The sequence below is a fragment of the Mangifera indica genome, chromosome 9 (assembly GCF_011075055.1).
Source record: "Mangifera indica cultivar Alphonso chromosome 9, CATAS_Mindica_2.1, whole genome shotgun sequence".
NCBI lineage: Eukaryota > Viridiplantae > Streptophyta > Magnoliopsida > Sapindales > Anacardiaceae > Mangifera > Mangifera indica.
This window is the reverse complement of record NC_058145.1, coordinates 12,994,163-13,017,686: the sequence shown is the minus strand read 5'-3', so window position 1 is coordinate 13,017,686 and position 23,524 is coordinate 12,994,163. Positions and strand designations below refer to the sequence as shown.

General features: G+C 33.6%; 5 protein-coding genes across 8 annotated transcripts; 2 read left to right on the top strand and 3 right to left on the bottom strand.

The window, feature by feature from the left end:
* Positions 1 to 1,908: 1,908 nt before the first annotated feature.
* LOC123225052 (60S ribosomal protein L35-like) lies at positions 1,909 to 4,074 on the bottom strand. The gene is made up of 4 exons (XM_044648899.1): positions 3,917 to 4,074; positions 3,698 to 3,833; positions 3,457 to 3,613; positions 1,909 to 2,179 (listed from the first exon to the last, which is right to left on the bottom strand). Exons 1-4 carry the CDS (start codon positions 3,918 to 3,920, stop codon positions 2,105 to 2,107), a joined length of 372 nt encoding a protein of 123 aa, XP_044504834.1. The 5' UTR covers positions 3,921 to 4,074; the 3' UTR covers positions 1,909 to 2,104.
* Positions 4,075 to 8,233: 4,159 nt separating this feature from the next.
* Positions 8,234 to 9,539, top strand: LOC123226397 (protein SODIUM POTASSIUM ROOT DEFECTIVE 2-like). Of its 2 annotated transcripts, none has more exons than XM_044650910.1 (3): positions 8,234 to 8,754; positions 8,860 to 8,935; positions 9,115 to 9,539. In XM_044650910.1, the coding sequence occupies exons 1-3, from the start codon at positions 8,350 to 8,352 to the stop codon at positions 9,261 to 9,263; spliced, it is 630 nt and encodes a 209-aa protein (XP_044506845.1). In that variant the 5' UTR covers positions 8,234 to 8,349; the 3' UTR covers positions 9,264 to 9,539. The 2 variants fall into 2 exon arrangements, with proteins under 2 accessions (XP_044506845.1, XP_044506844.1); XM_044650909.1 differs by having other exon boundaries at positions 8,235 to 8,754; positions 8,857 to 8,935.
* A 3,880-nt stretch (positions 9,540 to 13,419) lies between these two features.
* LOC123226287 (dirigent protein 9-like) lies at positions 13,420 to 14,205 on the top strand. The gene is made up of 2 exons (XM_044650806.1): positions 13,420 to 13,609; positions 13,913 to 14,205. The coding sequence occupies exons 1-2, from the start codon at positions 13,420 to 13,422 to the stop codon at positions 14,203 to 14,205; spliced, it is 483 nt and encodes a 160-aa protein (XP_044506741.1).
* Positions 14,206 to 14,458: 253 nt separating this feature from the next.
* LOC123224714 (dirigent protein 25-like) lies at positions 14,459 to 15,196 on the bottom strand. Its single transcript, XM_044648411.1, is given in 2 exon segments — positions 14,459 to 14,909; positions 14,912 to 15,196. Coding segments are annotated over 2 exon segments (660 nt in total). The 5' UTR covers positions 15,167 to 15,196; the 3' UTR covers positions 14,459 to 14,504.
* A 2,613-nt stretch (positions 15,197 to 17,809) lies between these two features.
* LOC123225149 (UDP-galactose/UDP-glucose transporter 5B-like) lies at positions 17,810 to 23,256 on the bottom strand. 3 transcript variants are annotated; one of them, XM_044649020.1, is made up of 12 exons: positions 22,936 to 23,256; positions 22,709 to 22,832; positions 22,243 to 22,356; positions 21,931 to 22,023; positions 21,720 to 21,785; positions 21,134 to 21,232; positions 20,382 to 20,461; positions 20,159 to 20,271; positions 18,790 to 18,878; positions 18,591 to 18,677; positions 18,421 to 18,489; positions 17,810 to 18,344 (listed from the first exon to the last, which is right to left on the bottom strand). In XM_044649020.1, exons 2-12 carry the CDS (start codon positions 22,817 to 22,819, stop codon positions 18,219 to 18,221), a joined length of 1,047 nt encoding a protein of 348 aa, XP_044504955.1. In that variant the 5' UTR covers positions 22,820 to 22,832; positions 22,936 to 23,256; the 3' UTR covers positions 17,810 to 18,218. The 3 variants fall into 3 exon arrangements, with proteins under 3 accessions (XP_044504955.1, XP_044504954.1, XP_044504956.1); XM_044649019.1 differs by having other exon boundaries at positions 22,709 to 22,829; XM_044649021.1 differs by having other exon boundaries at positions 22,709 to 22,829; positions 22,947 to 23,256.
* Between the last annotated feature and the right edge of the window lie 268 nt (positions 23,257 to 23,524).

The following is a 23,524-nucleotide window of genomic DNA, read 5'->3' as shown; positions in this document are numbered from 1 at the left end:
TTTAATTATCGTTATTAGTGTTATTATACAAGCAAGGGAAAGGTGCATGAAATTGAGCTTGTCAATTTGATAGTTGCGTAAATCAGTAATACAAGTTTACAATGTCCTTTATGTATCTAACAAAATTACGTTCAATTTTCAAATATATTTGGTGATGAAGGATTTCGTCACTATTTCACGTAAGTAATTTAGAGATTTACGTAAAATAGATATGGTTATGATAATAAAGATCAATTAATTAATTTTGTTATTTATTAATGTAAGATAAAATATATGCACTAAAAGTTGAATATATAATGGCTCTTTAATGTGGTCAGATCTACTGTTCAAAAAAACTTATATATGTAATTATGTTATTAGACTCTTTAAAAGAGTGCTCTGACAAATCGTAAATAAAAATTACAAAATCAATGTCTTAAGGAGGGCATAATTTTAGACTAGGGCTAACTTAGAATATATATATATATATAATATAAGGTTACCTTTATACTCTCTTTCAAGAGAAAACGGGTTGTAAATTGTGTAGTGAAACCATTCAAAGTAGGGTCTTTATCGAATCAAACTCGATTTAAATTTTATTTAAATAAATTCAAATCAAACTAAATTAAATTGATGTGATTTTTAAAATCAAACCAACTCTATTTGAATCGAATCTTAGTTAGATTGTAATTAACTAATCCAATAGTCAATTCGTAAATTCTCTTTTTTGTTTTAATAAAAAATGAAAGAGATAACAAAAAGGAAATGAGGAGGAAAACATAAAAACATGGAGCGGTTAGAATGAAAATATAATCCATATAAATCATAATACTTATCTATCTAAATGATAAAAATAACCTTAAAAAGAAAATTTAACTTTGATGGACGGATGAGAAATTAGAATAGTCATTCAGTCTTTTTTTTTTTTAAGGGGATTTGGAAAATCGTTAGATAATTATGTATGAATCCGCGGAAAGAGAAACGTGTTCACACCCAAAGGCCTCTTTACTCAAGCTCTATTCTACCACAGAGTAACTATCAAGCATACAAATCACATGCCAATTAAAACTCCCCACATAGTCAGCAGCTGTGCAGATATTTCCGCCTTGATTGGCGTATTTGGTTCCAATTATAATAAAAAAAACGATTGGTTTTGATTCTGATTTGGATTTCATCTCCTAAGAAACCGGACCGAATCACAGCCTATCAGGACCAATGGTCAACCATACATTGTTGCTTTCCACGAGTCCTAGACTCACCTGTTTGGGTTCGGCCAGGCTCTTTTTGGTGGTTTCATCTCCCGACAAAACTTTTATCACCCTCCTACCACTTTCACCCAACACTTGGCACTAGCCTGTCTATGTTCCTCTCCTGTTTGGACTGAGAGAGCGAGTTTAGTGAGATACTTTTCCACCAATGGCTAAAAGCCATTGGCCGTGCAGTGTAAGAGCTAATTAGAATGTAGTCTTCAACAGCTCACCCATTTGACTCACTACAGTAAAAACAAATGTTTTATTTGGTTTTGAAAACATGTTTAATAACTTCCACGTCATGTATGCAGCCATGCAGCAGAACCTGGAACCGGAACTCCCAGAGCTTAGTTAAACTCACTTATTTAGGAGGTTTTTTTCCTTAACAGAAAAATTAAAAAAACATGTGCAGACAGTCACCCCAACTCAGTGTCAAGTACCAGATACCCAGAACAGAAACCAATCAGATACAGGTTCAGGTTGCGGTTCCGTTTCCGGTTTTAAATCTTAGAATCCGGCCGGTTCCAATTCCTGTGTTTTCAATAAGGTATCTGGATCAACTCAACCCTAGCAACCAGCACAGCAAGATTAAGAACAGAAAAGGTTTTAAATGCTAAAAGAGTAAACGATCACACATTTAACTTGATTTACAAGAAAACTTGGTGGTGCCTATAAAACATTAAGGGCAGAAATAAATGATGTTCTATTTATGGAGAAAAACCTGACAACACAGTAAACTATGAAAACCATGATAGGCAAACAGATTAAGAGTAAGAAAAACAAAATCTGAAATTCAACACCACAAAATTAATATAACAATAGTGATCTCATTTGATAAGTGTAGCATCAAAATATCCTTCCTAATCCAATCTTCCCTAAACCTTAATCGCATACTTCCTCATTGGGAAGTACATCTCCCTTTTCTTTTCACGTTCTGTCTTCAAAGATGCCTAGATAAATCAAAAGGCATAGGCAAGATCAGATTAGTCAACAGAATAACAAGAGTCATGGAGAAATGCCAAAGGCAGTAGCGAAAAAGAGACATCACAGACATTATTATCAACATGTGTATAGAGCAAGTTATTGTGACATGAGATTTTAAACTCAAATGGAATACAACCTCCCATGCATTAATTAGTTTTAATCCAAACTCTGAGTCGACTAACTGACAATATCAAAGAAAGTATTCATTTTTCAGTTTAAAAATTCATTGGATTATATACATCAACTAGTTAGAAACTGGTCCCTTTTTTTAAGCTACCACATCTCAAAAGTTATACAGTATTTCTTTCGTTCCACTTTCTAAGAGAGTATCTTTAAACTAATTCCTCGTCTTCTTCCACTTTCATACAATTGTAGATAAGGTTTGTGAATGAGCATAAATAAAGTGTAGATAAAGTCTATCAATTTCAAAATTCAGAAGACTCTAGTAACACATTCTGGGGAAACTTCAATTGCACAATGGTTTGAACATAACAAAAATTCTATCATTAATAATAACAATGTAGCAATTCCACACCTCTCTTTCTCCCCATTAACCCAGGGCAATTATAATTTAAACATGAAACGATACTGCACCATCATCACTTGTGTAAACTTCACAAAATTGCCATTTGAATACATGGAAAACCAATATTTCACTTCTTACCTTAATAATTGCCTAAGGGACTTAAAAAATCGGAAAAGACTAAAGTTGCATGGGAAGCCAACGAACCACAATTATGATCAGTAACAAATGCATGTATGAAATGATGACATTTAATTGGATAAAGACTTAATGAAACTCCAATTAGTTGGTTTAAAATGAATGCTTATAATTTGGATGGAGGAAAGGTATCCGTAAGTGTGAAATAAAGGAGAAAAAAGAGAGGTATTGATAGGAACAGAAGTTAAGAAGAATGAGTGGTAATGAAAAGGTGGAAATTACCAGACAAGATTATATCTTTTTGTTTTATTGTAACTATTATCTAAGAGCAAGATCATAATTACTACTTATAAATTGACCTCCCACACATTCAAAGACTGATCAATCCCATTTAAACAAAGAAAACTACAACAAAAGAAACATCACAGAGAAAAAATAGCAATTGCAAAACCATTTACATGAATCAATGAACAATTTAGTAAGCAATCATTAATGTAAACCAGGAAGAAATGTCAAACTAAATTGCTACTAACTACTACAATGGTATTAATAAACACAAACCAAGAGTTAAAAAGAAAATACCTGATACTTGGTGAGACGCCTACGAATAGCTCTGGTCTTCTTGGGACGGAGATCAAGAGGCAACAACTTCTTCTTCTTGTAAGCTTCTCTTAAAGCCGCCTTCTGCTTTTGTGATATAACTGTTAACACCTGCGCTATTGACAGCCTTACAACCTTACTGCAAATTCATCACAAAATCAACATCAATGTTTTCGTAAGACTTTATTTATAACAAATGAACAACAAAAAATTGATTATTTACATCTTGGAGAGCTTGTTGGGTGCACCACCAGTGACCTTGGCAACTCGGAGAAGAGCGAGCTCCGCTTTCAGATCTTTCAGCTGGCTCAATAACTCAGTCTTCGATTTGTTCCTTAGCTCATGAACCTTGATTCTTGCTATTACATTTAAGAAACAAATAAGCAACTGTTTTAAAATCAAGTTAATTGTATGATTATTTCCATACGTTGTTCTTACTTACCCATGGCTGTGCCTCCTTGGCTCTCTGTATCTGAAGATTTAAGCGTTTGAATTGAGAGTAAACCCTAGCTCTTTTAATACCAGTTTGCGAGAAAAACCCTATTCCGGGATGAGGCCAGCTTCTGGGCCTCCATATGTTTTATCCTGGGCCTACGCATTTCCAGATTGAGCAATTTTATTAAATTGTTGTGGGCTATTCTTGAATCTGGTTTATATCGTGGAATATCAAGAGGCAATGTTTGCATGATTATGATCTTCGATCTTTGTCTCTTCCTGGATAGAGACGGAGAGACAAAGACGTCTTTTTATCAATGAAGATGAAGAAACAACTTCTAGAGATGAGCTACTGTAGTTGGATGGTAGCCAAAGATGAGTCATTGTAGTCGAATTGTCGTCGAAGAGGAAGAACAAAACTTATGGATTTGAGGGAAAATTTTCACTTTTCAAAATTGGAAAACTTGGGGTTAGGGTAAAATGTTAATTTTCAAAACCTAGGAGGGAAAATGGATAAAATTATTATTTTTTAATTTTTTGATAAAATGATAGTTTTACCTTTGACTCTAACAAAAAATTCTAACATAAATTAGGTGATGGGTGGGTATTTGGATTTTTGTAAATTAATAGGTATAAGTTTAGGATTTTTCCATTCCTGGGGTGGGAGTAAGTCTTTTGGCCATACAATTATAATATAGTTTGAAAATGAATAATAATTATATGAAAAAGGATAAAACAAATTACAATTGATTATAACTAATATAAGGAAATATTATACACAGGAATCAAATATATATTTTAGTTAACATTCATTGCAATTGTAGCAAGAGACAAACCCTTAGTAAATATATTTACAAGCTGAGAGACTATAAGAATATGTCAAAGATGAAGAATGTCATGAACAATCAATTTACAAATAAAGTATAGATTAATGTCGATATGTCAAGTGCGAATATAATAAACAAGATTGGTGGCCATGTGGAGAGTGGATTGATTATCACTAAATATAAGCAAAGATAAATGGAGAGGAATGTTGAGCTTACACAGAATATAACAAAACTATCAAACATTAGCAACAACATGAGTGAGGACATTGTACTTAGACTATATAGTAAAACGACATACAATATCATGTTTCTTACCAATCCAACCAACAAGGTTGCAACCACAAAAAACATAAACACAATTGGTAGAGCATTGTTTGAAAATATTAGTAGTTCAATCAACATTCGAATAAGCCAAAAGATAGAGATTAAAGTCACAATGAAAGGTGATACCATGAAATAAGATGCCCTTAATATACTAAAAGAATGCTCTTAATGTTGGCATACCTCAATGAGTAGGAGCATACTGTCATAGGGTGACCTTATATATAGCAAATGCAATATTAGACCAACCGAGGATAAGATATTAAAGATCACCACTCATGATATAATAGAGTGTAGTGTCAAGAAATGAGACATTATTGATAGATGATGATGTCTTCAAGCTGACTAAAGGCATAACATATAAAGCACACAAGTCAAGCTTGCTAAACATGTAGTAGTGGATCAATTATGTAACAACGTTGAGAAAGATATGAGTGGTAGATTGTCGAACAACTTCCATATCAAAGAAAAAGTCGAGTAAATCCAAGTCCTCACAAGCAAAGAAAATAAAATACAATTTGTAATAGTTGATGCATCATAACCAGTCATAACTATATCATCCATGTTAATTAACAACTGGAATCACAACTGATGAAGAGGTTTTAGGATAAAACCCTAGTGCAGCAATGCTTGATAAACTTGAGTAGGCAGTGAATTGCAGAGGGCATGCACTGCATGTGAATCTGGGTATCCCTTTCAAAAATGACACCAGGAATGACATGTAATGTAGCTTGAATAATCTTTAACATTATCATACTTAATTTCGGCCATTCTGCACGTAAAATAAAAAGCAGATAATTAGTAATAAACTATTCAACAAAGAAGAATGAAAAGTAGATAACCAAACTCTTTTGCACCAAAACTTTGAGACAATATCGCAACAAGGACGCCGAGTAACCTGTGGACTCACAAAAAGAAGAGATAACAATACTTAAATACAGACTCTGATCAAACCAAAGAAAAAAGAGAAAGTAAAGGGCCTTCAGCCCCACTGATTAATCAAAGGCTCACTTCTTTAAAAGCGTGATTATCATTTAATTAAAACACAAATGGTTTATTTTTAATGGATGAATCAGACCCATCAGCACAGTATCAAAATATTATTATATTTCTGATTTAGATCATTCAACTGATAAAGGTATAAAAGAGATGGATGTAAAGACGTTCCGAGGGAGAAAAAGAGAAAAGAGAACTTGAGGGAGAATAATTCAAGGTGCTGCATCAGACTCTTGAAACCTCCCTTGGGTTTTAATAGGTAAAACATTAATTTATTATTTTAGATTATTTATACTTTTTAAATTTATTTATGTTTTTATTTTACCTATTAAGATCATTAATATATCTTATTTATGACGTTTAAAATAGTAAATTTGTTTTAACTTTAGTTAATTTTATTGTTTAATATATTTATGTTATATTTATAAAATATAAAAATAAGATTTTTTTTTTCTATAGGTTCTGGGATAAGGAGAAACTTTTTTTCTGTAAGAGGAGACGAAAAATCTTTATCATCCCTATAATAGGGATGGATCCGAAACTAGAATTAATATCACTTGTAGGGACAGATAAAAAAATAGGGTATTCAGTCTCGCCCATTCCAGTTGTCATCTCTAGTTAAGATTAGTTAATTATGATTACATAATAGCAAATAACTTTTACAAAATCTAATCACTAGATAAAGCTGGATTAGTTTCAATGTTATTAAAAACTTTTAATGCATGATTGATCAAGAAATATATTTAAAAAAAAATTGTTTTTAACAATTAAATTACAAAATCAAGTTAAGCATGGGTTTAATATGATTTAACACCCATAAATCGGATCAAACGTGGCGATATAGATAATAAATCAAAAGGCTACAATTCAATGGTGGGTTTGATTGATTATCCATCTCCGATTTCAAAAAGGGCGGCTGGCCTGGCTAGCCACTGCCTTTACATAAATAAAAATTCAACGGCAGTCAAACGGTGCTTCCTGGAAATTTACCATCAAAATTGATAAAAAAGATTAGTGGTAATCATCTTTAATTATTTGTTTCTAAATCATGCACAGAATAAAGTTAGCATTATGAACAAAAAAAGGAAGATTGGTTAGCTGGATGTTTAACTTTTGGCATTTTAATTATAAACAAATATATCCAACTCTTAATCTCTTCTCTATCCATCTTTTCATATCCCATGATCGTGTATCCCACTTTTATTTGTTGGACCAGTAAACTCAAAGTATAGTGATTGGGCCTACAATCATTGCATCAGATAAATCAAAGTTTTATAAAAATAACAGAGATTCGAAACTAGACTTTCACCTTAGAACCCAGGTCTTCCCATTGACAATCTTTGATTAAATAATTTGTGTCACGGTTTCAAGCTTTTATACCTAAAAAACTAACCAAAAAAACCAAATAAAAGCTAAACTTCTCATCACTTCAATAGTAGATACTATATATTAATTTGAATTTATAGTTCATAATTTACGAATTGGATCAGAAAATTGTTCATATCTATTAACAAATTCTGCTTAATAGTTGATTTATCTACAGTATGATTCTTCTTCCATAATTCAGTAACTTTAATTTTATTTACAGACAAGATGGATGACAAGTTTGACTTTGATATTTGTCTTGTCGATTGTCGTCCCTGGATTCAGGTGCGCTTGTTCATCAAGGAAACAAACTCTTCTAACTTTCACTATATGCACGATTATATTCGTATGTCACGCCTAGATGAATATTTCTATTTGGATAAAAGTTTCTGGATCATATGCTACGTTAAAAAACTGTCTCTTTTGGGTGAAATTGTGGGTGTCTTATCATACTTTTTATAGGAAGAAGACAATCAAAATCATAATATATAACATATATAGCTGGAGCATAAATCAAAATAATTTATATTACATGTAAAGCCAATTAATTAACTAACATTAATGGAGTGATTAGCTTAATATGATTAATTATGATTCTAAGCAAAATTAATTAAGTGAAAATGAAAGTCATAGTTTATGATTGGGAAATGATTTTCAGGTAGCAATGCTTAAACATATGATTAGCCAAATAATTCTTTATATGCTGCTTAATAACAAAACAATTATGACTTAATAATTATGGTTGATGCTTTTAAAGATTAATCACATTTCGAGCAAGTGTAATTATTTTAAACTTTCTGGTGGATCCTTTAGCTTCTGCTTTTTTATCAGTCTTCTCTTCCAGGAAGTTTAAAAGCAGATAACTTGGCCTCATTAGGAAGATCTTTCAGCATAGTCACTCTTCATTCTCTTATTTTTCTTTTCTCCGAACATGAAAGGAATGGATATTTTCTGTTCAACTCCGGCTTCTACAGCCGTGCGCTCGAGCATGGTGAACCACCGTTCCATCCGCCGTACCCATTGCTCTAAAACTTATGCACCATGTTCATCACAATTTCCCATAATTCCTCGGCCTTATCACGAGAAGAGCAGAAAGAGTTCAACTAAGCAAAGTGATTTACGTAGAAAAAGCTCAGCTGACATAAATGATCTTAACAGTACTAATGCTTCGTCTCGATATCTTCTAAGTGATAAACCCTTCATCGACTGGCTATCGGAATCTGATCGTGTCTCAGCGTTGGTTCCTGCTGATCAAACAGCAAAGCCTCGGCATGTAAGCGCAAACAAGTCTCCTGCTTTGATTAAGTCCTCTGCAACTCCCGAGTCCCGTGATCAGGTTTCTAAATTTCCTCTCTCTTTCTCTAACCGATTTTGTTCCTTTTATCTATTTATCTTTTTAACTCTCATGTTCAAAGTAGATTATGGGTATTTGAAACAGCAGGTTGTGGTTTTGAGGGTGTCAATTCATTGCAAGGGCTGTGAAGGAAAAGTGAGAAAACATATCTCAAAAATGGAAGGTGTGTTTCTAATTATCACCAGACAAAATTCTTTAACTAAACCCCTTTTCAGTGAAAAAGCATTCAAGCTGATCAAAGTCTTTAATTAGTAGTGGCACCGCCATATTTTATTTATTTCAGTTCAAAACAAAATCCAATTATCGTATTTTAGGGAGATTGTTGCCATAAATTGCGTGCAGGAGTGACATCATTCAGCATAGATTTGGCGACAAAGAAGGTGACGATCATCGGGAACGTGACCCCTTTAGGCGTGCTTGCAAGCGTTTCAAGGGTGAAGAATGCGCAGCTTTGGCCAACTTCAACTACATCATCATCATCATCGCCATAGTCAAAATTGCCAGTGGCCAACTTCAGTTACTGATGATGACGAAGTAAAAAAATAAAACTAGCTAGGGTTTCTTTCTTTCTTTCTTTACTTTAATTAGTTGATTAGGGTGTGTTTGTGTCTGTGTGTTTACAGTTTGTGTGATTGGATGGACGCTTAAACAACAGATTAATATTAATAATCTCCAATTAATATGTAATGTAATTCTGTAAACCGTTTTAAGGGATTGGAATCTCAATATTAATTTGTTGTTTAATAAATCAAAAGAAGAGTTTGATACTCTCTACTTGCACTTTATATTTAACAATCCTCATAAGTAGGCTGGCGTCTGAATAACCTTCTTGTTTATAATTAACCTCGTTTTAGGGAACCTTAATTAAAATATATTCTACGGCAAGATGCCAGCCTTCTTGTTTATAACCTCGGGTGATGATGGTGAAAACCAGTGGAGACACAAGCCATGCGGTGTCAATGGTGGGTACTCAAGTATAAGGAATTGCTTCTGATATGGGACACAGACGCATCACACTTCTCCCTTTCTTTCTCTTTGTCTTCACTGTTTCTGTATATCAAGAGTGTTGTTTAGGAAATGTATGAAGTTTCAATTTGTACATGAATAAGTTAACTTGAATGATAAAAGAGAGAACTCCAAATTTCATGTAAGGTTCAAGTTTTCTCTAAAGATATTTTAAAATCAAACTTTTAACTTAGTTAATATAGTGATTATAAGATTGGTTATTGAATCCAAAGTTTTACTTAAGTGGTTAATTTAACCCTGAAAGAACAATTCGGCTCTGATGGCTCCATCTTTATTTAAAAAAAAAAAAAAAAGAAGTTTCAATTTGTGGTTTATCTGCTTGACCACATTTGACACCAACCTAACCCTAACCAAACATTAGAAGAAAGACAAAGCTTAATTGCTGAACTATGGCTAAACCTAATCCCACAAAATCACAAGCAAAAACTTTCAGTTAACAAACAGTTAGGTAGGCATATTTATAAAATCAAAATTGAGCCTTTGCTTGTAAATGTTCCTTCCACACAATAAACCAAATGATGACACCAAAGAACACTTATGTTTTGGCTACAATTGTTGTGGGGCTACGCCCATGGCCTTCCATGCTTCTCATATTTCTGCATGCTTTAAATTTTTTTATTACTATTATTATTATTATTATATATCATCTCCAAAACTCACATAAAGAGATTTGGAATAATACATATTGGCAAGTGAACAAGTAAAGTTATTTATTTATCTTCTTTGACTATAAATCTTGGACGGCTAGAAAGAAAACACCTAGAAAATGCTTCAAAAGGGTCCACTTAAGGAAAATCCGTCCCTTATTTTGGTAGACAATTTTTGGTGATTTGTGTCGGCACGCCATCTATGGCAATTATCTATACAATTTAATTACTCCATTATGGTTTTTTTTTTTTAAAGTAATGCTATCTGCTTCTGTTTTTTAGTATATATAAAATAAAATAATTATTTTATTATTATTTAAAATAATCAAATCATATAATAATAAATTATCTATATATAATTTTATATATTTAAAAATAAATACATATAATTTTATTATTATCTTGTACTAGAGAGGAGGAATTCAATTAGTTCCTCATGTTACTTTAGCCTTTACCATCTTTGAGTTCTATTTCTCCCATTTTCATTAACGTTTTCTTGGATTGCTTTAAACTTGTGCTAATGGGCATTTTTTGAAATCTATGTTTGACAACCTTTTAAGAAGTTTTTTTTTTTTTTTTCTCGTTTTATGCTTCACCTTTACTTTATAATTTACACATAAATGCATGCTATGAATTATTGTAAATTTATTGAATGCCCAAAATTGTTTTTGACCAAATAAGATAAGAAAAAGGTGAAAAAGCTAGGCAAATATTGAAAGGATCGAGGGGGCCGATATTCAAGTTTAAATATTGGTATTATATCTACATAATTTGTTTGGTTTATCTCCTTTTAGAGACATCTAACCATATTTAATATTATAGATAAGACGGTATTTTAAAGACAAAAAAGAAAATGATATTTAAAATGTTATGTATATTTTAAAGAACCAGAGAGTTCCAAAATACCCAAAAAAAAAAATTGAAATTTAAGTGATGAAATTTCATTGAAAACTAATATTTATCACTCACAGCAATCAGATTTACATGCCGCACCTAGGGTTAGAGTTTGAAAATGAGTTTAGTTCGAATGAGATTAAGTTTGATTGTGAGAATTAAATTTTTTTAACTCAAATTTTAGGGATATTTAGCTTGCAAGTTTATAAATTTAAAAATTTCGATCTGAATTGATTAAAATAATAAATTTTAATTAATACATATCAAAATAATGTCGTTTTAGTATTGAATATAATTTAAAACTCAATTCAAATTTGATTTTCTTCAAGCAAACTAAATTCAAACAACTTTAAAGCTATCTCAATAGTTTAAATTCAAATTTGTTTTTACTTAAATCAAACTAAACTCAAGTTTAAACTTTAGTTTGATCCAGTTTTATATGTTTCTATATTAGATTAAGATATATAGTTATCATTGGACCAAAATGACAAGAAATCCCATCTCTTACAGTGACAAATGCTATTTAATGCTCCACATCACTGCGTGTTTGACTGTGATAGACAAGAAAACCAATTTCCTTTCTAAAAATAAAGACCCTTAATGATTAAATTGAAAGGACAAATATTCCAAGCCTACTGGAGTTTGAACATGTCTCCCCAAATTCTAATTTCTAAAGCGAGTAAAAGAAAAGATTGACACAAACTACATCTTGCATTGAGTGGTCTAAAGTTTTAGATTGTAGTTTAAATTGGAAAATTAGGTGTGAAAGGATATTGACTTATATACTTGCATTATTGGCCTTATTGGATCAGGTAGTCTGACATACAAGTGAAGTGGTTGGATTTGAATTATGGGCCATGGTGCATTTGAATAATGCCTCACAATAACCCATTAGAAAAAAATTTAGAAGGTAGAATGCATTTAGATTTTCAACCAAAGCCTAAACCTGAATGCATTTAACGGCCAAGCCTGCACACCGTCATTCGTTAGCCGCCAATCTATCTCTATATCAACGGATAGCTCAAGTGGCAAATATACCAATAGGATGAACAGTTCCGTATAAACTCATTACTAAATGGAAATGGTATATTGGATAAATAACCATATTTTTCTGTATGCATGTTGTCATAGGCTTGAGGTTTGGTATAGCAAAATTATCCGTGTGACACTCCAGGTATACCCACTCTCACGGTTTAGTCTTACATACACATTTTTTAGACTTAAGATCATTAGTTTCGTCTTATCTTAATCTTAAATAGTTTATACAAGAATAATTTAATCCCTTTCTTAGAATGACACATAACTCTATTTTTACATTTTTCATTGCTAAAGAAGCTCCGTACAGTTGATCTTAATACAAAACCAATAATTTTGTATGTTTTTCTTATCTAGTTGCCCATGTCACAATGATTTCACATTGAGCTATGACACTCTACTCAAATGTGTGCACATCTCTTTCTAAATTTTAACTTCACACATCCAAAGATTTGGCTTGCAACACCACACTTGGCTAAAGGGAAACCCACACCTTGTGCAAGACTACCTAATTGTGTCAATTCCTTACAGCACCTTGGAAGATTCTTGATTCCAACTTAAATAAACACGAACACCTCCCAATGTACACTACCTTACGCATGTGTAAGAGATGTTGCACTTGTCTGTCCTCGGTGATCCACTTTTCCACCCCCTCACAGCGGCAAATGAGCTTCATGATGACATTTGTGAACATTTATCAATACGAGAGAGTTCTCGGAGACTTGAACAATGACACACTTTCGTGTTTAATATCCTTCTTCCAGCTTTGATATATCACTTTGTCATGGGTTTAGAGGTTTAACACAACAGAAATGCCTGTCTGACACCGTCATGGGCTCACTGAGTCTCCTAGCTTTCATCTTGCATAATGTTTTTGTTTCTTTTTTATTAATTATGGTCAATTCTAACATGGATTTATTGCATTCTTGGGATGCTGGCTATGCAACAAATCTATCTAGCTATGGCAGGTTATTTATTTAATTGTTATTATTATTATTATTATTTGCTTATGAATAAATGGGTTATTTACTAAACATAAACTGGAATGGATATCTTCTTCCCCTCAACAGTTGATAATGCACCTACAATCTTTAAGCAATTGCTTGTTCCATCTGATGCTGAAAAATCTGGTGTTGAAAAACCTCTAGTTGAAAAAACTGGTACCGGCAATCTAATGCTGAAAAATCTGATACTGAAAAACCTGACGCTGAATAGTGAGGAGAGTTGGAGGGTCGGCAAGTTTCCGCCTCTTTTTTGAGTGGGAAGATCTATTTTCCCGGTTTAGAACTAATTTTTCAATAATAAAAAAAAAAAAAATATGAGAAAGATTGATAGAACATGAATCAATACCAGCCACCAAACTCTGCCTTTTAGAAGATCTGTGTTAAGGCTAATCATTTGAATAGTGACATGACAATATTTTTCAGATGTAAGTTCCAAACTATTTCCTTAAATTACAAATCTTTTTTTCTATTTTCGCTAAGTTTAACATTCATAAGAATATTTCAAACATGAAATTCTATATATTAATTCTCAAGGTTCTTTAATAATTGCTAAAGCACAGGGGTTTTTTTTGGCTAGCTCATTGGATGGAAGTAACCAAACCATGGCATTCACTGCTTGCTTTGGTGAACATGAAGAAGATACAATTAGTTTCTTTGGGGTTCACCGCGCGGCTGTACATGAAGCACAGGTTGCTATAGTTGGTGGGACTGAGAAATATGAAAACGCACAAGGGTATGCCACCATTGGACAACTTGAGCATACCAATCAGCACACATCTGATGGTGTTGAAACTCTTCTTCACTTGAGCGTCTATCTCACTCATTAGTATTGTATTATTTTGTTGCTTCGGCAATTTGCTTGAAAGTCTGATGATCCTTTTGTAAAAGGCTTTGAATTTCACAAGAATTGCTGCTTTTAATATAAAGATTTACTAGTTGAATTTCACAACAAGTGCTGCTTTAAACTTAAGTGTATTCGAAACTAGTCATATAATTTTAAAATTTTTGTATTAAAATCACAACAATTTTCACAAGCAAATATATCTAGTGAAACTCTCATACAGAGTTTTTTTTTTTTTTTTGGTACACAAGGAACAGGCACTTTCAATTCATAACAGTCTGGAAACTAGTAAGTAAGATACACAGAAATCTCAAGCAATGTCTCAACTCCATCAGTGTTATGCTGGTTGCTTGCTGGAAAGGTCTTAACAGTCGCATAACCCTTAGCATTCACGTGCTTTCCAGTTCCACCCATAATTGCAAGCTGAGATTCTGACACAGCGGTTCTATGGACTCCGAAGAAGCTGAGGCTATCAACATAGCCACCGCTTTCAAACATTGCAGTGAAAGCCATGGTCTGGCTGCTCCCATCTACAGAACTTGCCACATAAAACCCTTGTGCTTTACCAACAAGCCCAGAGCCAAGCTCATGGCCTTCAGTTAGCTCATCATCGATCACTGTCAGTGTTCCAAACATAAGCTTTTGAAGGGTACTCCCTGCAGACAGTTGGCCTCCATTCAGGACTGGAATCCTCCATTAATGAAGTGGTTGTTGCCATTGCTTTGGACCACCCCGTTGGCAGTGTTCCCACCAAGGCCAGTGAGAAAGGGGACGTTGTTGTTGTTAACAATCCCATTATTGTTGTTGTCGAGAGGAATCCCATTGTTTACTGGGAGGTTTGCACCATTAGGCTTAGCAAAGGGAACTTGGCCACTCACTGCAGGGTTGGCAACCACACCGGTCACCGCTGTAGCCGACGGGTTCGACCCACCGAGTATGTCATGCATGAAGAAAACAAGTGGATGGTGAGGGCCTGAATTGGACACTGCCGGACCAGTGGCTGCATTATTGGTAGCAGGTAATGGTATCCCAGCTGAACCGGCTGGTGAACCCAGTGCGGTGGTGGGAACAGGTGTTTCCTCCTCATCAAGGATTCGAGCCGAGGAAGCACAGTTGATTGTGAGAGCTAAGAGAAGCAAGCAGAGTAAAGGCTTAAATGAATCAGAGATGGAGTTGCAGTTTTCCATGAGACTACGAGACACTCTGAGAATTCTATTGAATTTGAGATATTCTATGTGTTGGCTGATGATGAATTTAGATATATGAATGTATGTATATATAATACAAGTAGAAGGCCTGGAATTGGAGTGGGAGTCTTAAGATGGAGTTGATGAAATAGAGCAGGTGGATCATGTTTTTTTTTTTTTTTTCAAATTGCTCACAAATGGTATGGGTTTTGTGAGGCTGCTAAGTTGTTCGTTTTGTCTTGGTTGTGTATGCAGCAGTGGTTTTGTTTTGAATGAATACGAGTGATGCATTTGTGAAAAAGGAGAGCTTGTGATCATGGTTGTTGAAGCTTTCGACCGTAAAAGGATCATTGCAGATTGTAAACATTTTTTCTATCCATGCTTTAGATTGATATGCATCTTGTTTACCTCGAGATATTCAGATCTTAAATGCTACTATTACATAGATATGCTTCATAGAGCAGTGGCCTATAAGAAACCCTCTTACTTTCCATGAATCCAAATGGTTTTTACGAATGAATTGTTTTCAATCTCATATGTCATGAGCTTGGATCAAATTGTGCGAATTTCTTTCCATTAATCCAAATGGCACCGTCCAGATTCTTTCCGGTCAAGATCCCATTATCATTCAGTCAGTCACAACCACCATAAGCCATATTTCTCATCACTGGGAGACACGATTTTATTCATTACCGTTGCATATGCACAAGCGTGCACCACCAATGCGCGATTGCTCATCATGTTCAATTCACATAACTACTCATTTGAGCATCATTCACACTACATAAACCATCCTAACACTTGAATGGGTGTATAACTAACATACTTGAATGTTCAAATTCACAAATTATCAAAATCAAGTAATTTTAATAAAATAATTAGAATATTCTCGAAATACATTTGTGAGTATTATAAGAATGTTCAATCTAAATTTAACCATATCTTATAATTTTTTAGATTGAAAAAATATTTGAATGTACTAATAATCATATTTTTATCAGTAAATATTGATTGGTACTAAAACAGAGACAGATAATTGACCAACACAACCCGTCTGCCATTTTAATGTCAACATCTAAAGGAGCTTCCTCACAATTCAGAGCCATACCATCACAGTGTTCCTTCTTTGGCTCTAGCAATATTCACTTGACAGTTCCATGAGTGAGCTGATTGCTTTCTAACATGGGATTTAACAGAATTTTCATCTAACTGGCATGCTCAGTTGACAAACTTAGTTGTAGATGCCCTTGGGGCCAGCCAAAAAGAATTCAGTGAATTCACCATCTTTGTGGCCTTAGAGGTATCACCCAAGAACAGAGCTACCAATTCAGTGGCCAATCAAATTTGCCTTGGCCAAGGCCAATTTCATACATCATTTAACACTGACAAAACAGTACTAAAGGCCCATGTCAGATAAATTACACCACACAGAAAGCCTCAAAACAAAAACAGTTGAGCTTGAGATAGAACGCTTAGATCTTCTCTAAAATTAACTGGATCCGTCTCCTCCTGCTGCCCCTAACCTCTCCGCCCTCTGACGCACTCCGACACCAAACGCCAACACATTTTCTAGTAGCACACATCCACCACGTGTCGCCCTCTCTCTTTATTGCTCTCTTGGTCGACTCTGGTGGCGTTTTTGCATGCTTTGAAAACTTGGTAAAGGAATTTTTATTCTGGATTCGAAAATTTTAATGCTTCATGTTTTTTAGAAGATACATGCTCCCATTAGTTCAGCTTGTTTGTTTGAAAATACAAAAAACCATGATATAGCTGCTGGGATTCGAGCCCAGCTCTCTACGGCCACAACGTAGAATTTTCACCACTAAACTGCAGCCACTTTGGGCTTATTCTCTTTCTTGTTTCTTATATCCTGTCTTGTTTCTTATATCAATTATTTTTCATTGTGGGTTCCTTTGTATTTAGCTGATACTCAAGGGTCAAGTGAAAACAACCTGAGGATATATGATGAGGAATTGTTAGATTGAACTTGGGTTTACAGTAAATTAAATGGCTGAATTATGAGGAAGTTCTTTAGATTAATATAGAGCTTATGGTTCTTCGCATGATCATAAAAAATAGTTAATTTTGTTAATGCAACCAAGATTGGTTAAAGTGTAGAAAAATTATAAATTATCATTAGTTTTTGTTAAAATTCTCAATTTCGACATCAAAGCAATGTGTTTTATATTCAAGTTCAAAATACATCATTTTATAAAAGTTCCTAAAAAGAAAAGCTTCAAGTAGAGAATCAAGAAATAGTGACAAGAATTCTCAACAATAATTTCAATCTCAAGTAAAGATTTATTTTTTTTTCTAAAGCATTACTCTACATGGCAAATTGCACTAAATGTATAAGGCATCAAATAGCATGAATAGGCACACACCATTTTGAGTGAAACATAAAAGCTTGAATTGTTTTTCCTCTCATTTTGATCTTGTTTTTTGTTAGAGGCAAAAGCAATGTTCCAAAAAGCCAAGCTGATTGTGTTAATGCCTAGTACATTTTCTATGTCATCTTTACGCAAACACCACACAATTTTATAATAAAACCAAAAAAAAAATGTTTCTGTCTATCCATAATTAGTCTCTACAGAAAATTTGAGGGGTCATCAAATATCTGTTAATCTCTATCAGCTTCAATGCTGTACCTCTATTTGCTGCCATGCCTTTCGTTCCAAGTTCACAATCTCCAATGGATCTTTAAACCTATAACTTAAGCTTCCTCTTATCAACTGAAAATTAGAGGTCGCAACTTCTGAGAAAGATTGTTAAGCTAGAAGATTAATATTGAGGAATTTTATCAAGGGAGTCAAAGGTTCCCCTTCACAGGATCAGAAGGGCCGTTTTGCCTGTTTTCCATAGGAAGCTCAGGAGGTGGAGGCTTATGTTCATTTCTGAAGAAGCTTTTTGCATATATGGAACCAAAAACAATAACCTGATCAAAGTACAAAAATGGGGTTATTTAGCTTTAAATAAAAGGTTCAAGACAAGACTTGAGAATGAAGGCTTACTGATCCAGTCCACTGTTCCCAGCTAAGTGGATGGGTAAACCACACACATGACAGCATGATGCTCACCAGCTTCAACAACAAAGAGAAGACAAGGTACTGATAATTAGAAAGCATCATATATGGGGAAAACAGGAGGACTTTAGATCTTGTTGTCAAAAAAATCTATTTACCTGTCTTGTGGTCATTATGGTGGCAAATATGAGGGCACCAAATGTGCGAACTGTGTAAGAAATGAAGAACTGACTAGTGGTAGCTACCTGCAACAGATAATCCCTCATTTATTCACTCTAAATGCATGTCTTTTTCGACTAGTCAAAATTTAGTAATAGATGTGAAGATATAATCGTTAAAACAAGAAGATAAACTTACAGTAGAAAGTAGCACAATGTCGAAGAAACAATCATTATGATGAAAAACAAAATCTACTGCTGGAAGTAGATGTCCTTCTAGTATTAGACCTAAACCATAAAGAAAACAATATTGGCAACTAAATTCTAATATAGAACACCAACATAACCAATGAAGCTCTTGTATAAAAAGATAATTTATAAAACAACAAAAGTATAACATGAAACCCCTCATATATAGGGTTCATAAAATATAGCCTGAGGATTTTCTAGAAGTTACACACTTTAATATAAGGTTCATGAGGCAACAGAATTACCACTGTGACATCTACTAGTTTTAAACTTTAAATTGGGCCTAATTTGGGAAGGTGCATAGATTTACACACTATTTATATGATATAAGAAAAAGCATATCAACAATCATCATTATTAGTTCCACCATAACTTTCTAAGCATCAACAAAATACTCACTGTATCAAGCATATAGCATAAAATATCTTTACTTGAATTTGAGTATCCAATGTACTAAAAACAGAAAAAGAAGAAACAATTGTAATGTCAAGGCTCCCTAAGCTGATTGATAAGATGACACAAATACAAATGTGATGATTTTGTGTTCTTGGCAACTCATATCAGCCCTAAAGTAGTTTCAAGATATCTTTCATCAGTTTCTGTTGTGGCAAATGAATTGATAAAATTACAGAGATCTAGTAAGAAAGTTCAATCATTGACAAATTTTATGTATAAGTCACATGTTCAAGTAATGGCTTTTAAAAAACAATTCGACTTACCGTAAAGCCACACGGGAAGGTTTACATTTTAAAAATCTTCAAGTTGGGAATTGTCCATCAAATTTTTAAAATTTTCCAAAAAGTTATCGAACTTGAAATTCAAACTAAACCATCATGGTTTTACTCTTTTGTTTCCTTCAATTGATTTTTGAAGAAATAATTAAGAATATGAGATCGATAAGTTGAGCAATACAATATCATCACTTTAATAAGACATGTAAAGATGGGAATGATGTTCCCACCCAAGTAAGACAAAACTGCATATATAGAAAGAATTACATTCTTTAAATTTCTATAAACCCAATTGGAAAACCTAGGTACATATATAATTAAAAATGTACTTGATATAATGCTCCAAAAAATGAAATCTCATTATAACTATTCTAAATATATTAGATAGGAATAATATATATCCCATAACAACAATTGCAACATAAGATAAAACAACAAAACATTTCATAAAATCCAATACCAACATATCTTCCCAAAACCAACAATCGGAGAAGCAATCACCGAAAAATCAGCATACAACCAATAACACCAGATTTAATATGTTAACTGCAACAGTTTTAGTTGATTTAGCGTACACAGGGGACTCACCTGTGAAGCTAAGAACACAAGAACACAATACTGTGTAGAATATTTGATTATGTATTTCCATATCATAACCTTTGAATAACTTATCTTGAAATGTGCTTGTAAAGCCATCAAACCTGTCAAGACAAAACGAGTGAGCATCTCGATGTAAATTTCTAGCAATTTAAACTGAGTCAAATAAGTTATAGCGTTCTAATGAAGAGAGAAATGAGCTCCAAGTTGATACCCAAGATAGCCAGCCATCAAGGAAACACCCCATACAGTGTTTTCCCTCCCTCGATTGTAAGGACTAATGTCTGATCCAGCCTACAGTTTAAAGGGAAGAATGAAACTTGAAAAAAAATTGAGCTTATCCCTAAATTCCTTAAAAACTGAATTCCAACCACATTTAATTACAAAAATGCAAATCCATCATCAGATTTGTGCATCAAAAAATGACAGCATTGACAAGGTAGATTAAAAGCATTATTTGTAATTGAGACTAATTCCAGCCCATCATTGGGAAAATAAAATCTTTCAAGTTTTTTCAAGTCATACAATACAACACATTCTAGTCAAAACGGCTTGTCTCACATACATAACTACTAATCATGCAACCAAGGAAGTTCAAGGTAAGTGACAAAGAGTACCCATTTGTCTACTCTCAGTTGTCAAGGTCTGAAATGTTATTATAAGAAAATAAGGATTGACAAGGAGGCTGCAATCATCATGAGTTTACCTGATTGCTGATGTAACTTGAGTTTTATTTAACCTAATAAAATAACAAGTGCAAAATGGGGAAAAAAAAAAACAGCTCCAAAAACAAACAAAAAGCTTCAAAACATACAAGGAGAGCGACTTTGAGTACTTGTGAGGTGAGTATACTCATATAAATGAACAACTGATATTTCTGTAATAAGGAATAATATAGAGAAGAAGCCTGATTTCGCTTATACATGAAGGCGGTCAGACTAAGAATTAGAGGACCAAATGAATTACCTGAAATAAAATAAATACTGAGCAACCCAGTGTAACTAAAAAAGCAAATAAATAGTCAGGTCCCTTGTATCTCTTTTGCATGATGATGGTGCCGCAAATCTGTAAAAGCGAGAAAAAATAAGTCTGGGAAGTTTATCAGTTAAAAGTTGGTAATAAGAGACAGAAAAAAAAAAATGAAATGTTGCTTATTCTTAAAAAGGATGGCAGTAATAGAAACCATCTTTATAATGAGAGATACAATTTGTATAATGGAAAATTTTCAGTTGCAAGATAAGCATTATGTATAGGTAATGTTTAGAATCGGCTTCATTCTAAAGGCCACAAGAGAATGAAGAAGAGAAAACTATTATGTGACCAGCTATTTCCTCACAATACTGATCATCTACACTGCTAAAGCTCAAACAATTTATAAAACAGGAAGAAGAGAAGTAACCCATGAACAAAAATATAACAAATAGAAATAAAAAGGAAAGAGATACAAGGATAATAGAAACAAGTGAAACAAACTTAAAAAAGTTCCCACGAAAAAGAATTAAAATGGATGAAATGGTTGTGATCCAGATTAGATGCACATAATTCAACTTACCATAACTGGTATCATTTTAGCACACTTTGCAAGCGTTTGAACTGGGAAGCTTACATACTTGAGGGCCTGCAGCAAGTTTATATGGTCAACAAAAGTTCCCCTAGAATGATTTAATTAGTCACAAATTTATATTGAAAGATAAACATGCCAATTATAATGTGCATGGAAATGAATATCATGCTTAGGAAGGCTGAAATAAGACAAGGCTTACCTCATACTGACACGTTGTGGTTAGAATGTTTGAGATGGATATAAGGCAATACATATAAACTGGAGCAACAGGATTTAAGGCTTTTTTATTTGCCTAGAAGAGAAACAAAGATGAGTCAAAATTACAAAGAAATACAAATTCAATTTCAAATCACCCCACAACTGTCTGCAATGTATGTCTCAGTTCATATCTATCCAACTAAAATGCAGAAGCAGAACCACCAGTATACACTAAATGAACCTACATGCAATCCCCAAGGACAATCCCAAAATATAAAATTTCTAAAAGTTAAATTAACAAACAGCAATTTACCAACAAAGATCCAGCAGAGACAGCTGATGTCATAAGGCGGTTGCAGAAAACAAGAAATAGTGAGTACCTAAAATACTCCTTGTTAGCCCCATAAGGGACTCTCATTATCTTTTCCTGCAAAAAAAAAAAAAGGGGGGGGGGGGGTGGAATTTAAAGGAATCCCCTGAGTTCACATTACTGTTCTTGAAAGTAAAAAGCTGATATCAGAGATTCTAAAAACTCTTATCATTCAGTCAACCATTATCGATGGTTATTGGTTTTCAAGTAATTTATACAATCAATTTACATTTCCACCTAACAATTCTTAATACTATTGTATTAAACATTATGAGCCGTTAAAACTCACACATTTTGCTCAATTTATTCATCCATTCAAAATCTACACAAACGAATGAATAAATCAAACTTAACTGTCAATTACACAATACAAGTCAGAAACGGAGAGATATCTGATAAGACAACATGCCTGTAATAGACCGTAGCTGACAAGAGTTGTCATAATTCCAGAAATAGCAAAGATCATTTGCCGTACTTTCTTCCCTCTCAATCCAGTTTCCGGCACCAATGCTGCGGCCATGGCCCGTCAACTACTTCACACCACAAAACAAAAATAAACAAAAAAAAAGAAAAAGAGTAAGGGAAGGATAAAAGATTAAACAAAACGGCAAAGTTGAAGAAGGAATAGAATGAGACCCCCAATTCACCGGTGACTGTGGCCTGTAAAGGACGTCTATTCATGAATGACACAGGGGGGAACAATTTCGTTTCGTTAGGTGTTACAAGGCTTCTTAGAGATCAACTGAATGCGTTTTACACCGGAGACTTTTCTCGTTCTGTTTTTGTGTGTACAGTTAGTTTATAAAGTTCAGCCACAACGGCCGGCCTGCTACATTTGTGAGTTTAATTTTCAACAAGTACGCACGAGTATCGCGATCGCAGATCTAGACTCCAATTCTGATGAGGAATGCTGGCTTTGAAGATGCTCATCACTATCAGCTCATGTACATAACGAGAGAGGGCTTTTTGGCTTTTGAATCGTTTATAATTATTTTTAGGCCAAATGACTATTTCCCACCAAGGTTTAATGCATATGCAACTTCCCATCTGTTAATTACCGAAAATATAAATACTTGTCTATTTATTAAATTTAATTATTACTATAAAAAATACAATTATTATTTAAAATAATTAAAATTTATTATATTTTCACTCTTAAATTTAAAAACTAACAATTCCTTCACTCAAAGTTTAACTTTTTATGATTTTTTTAACAAACTGTCGA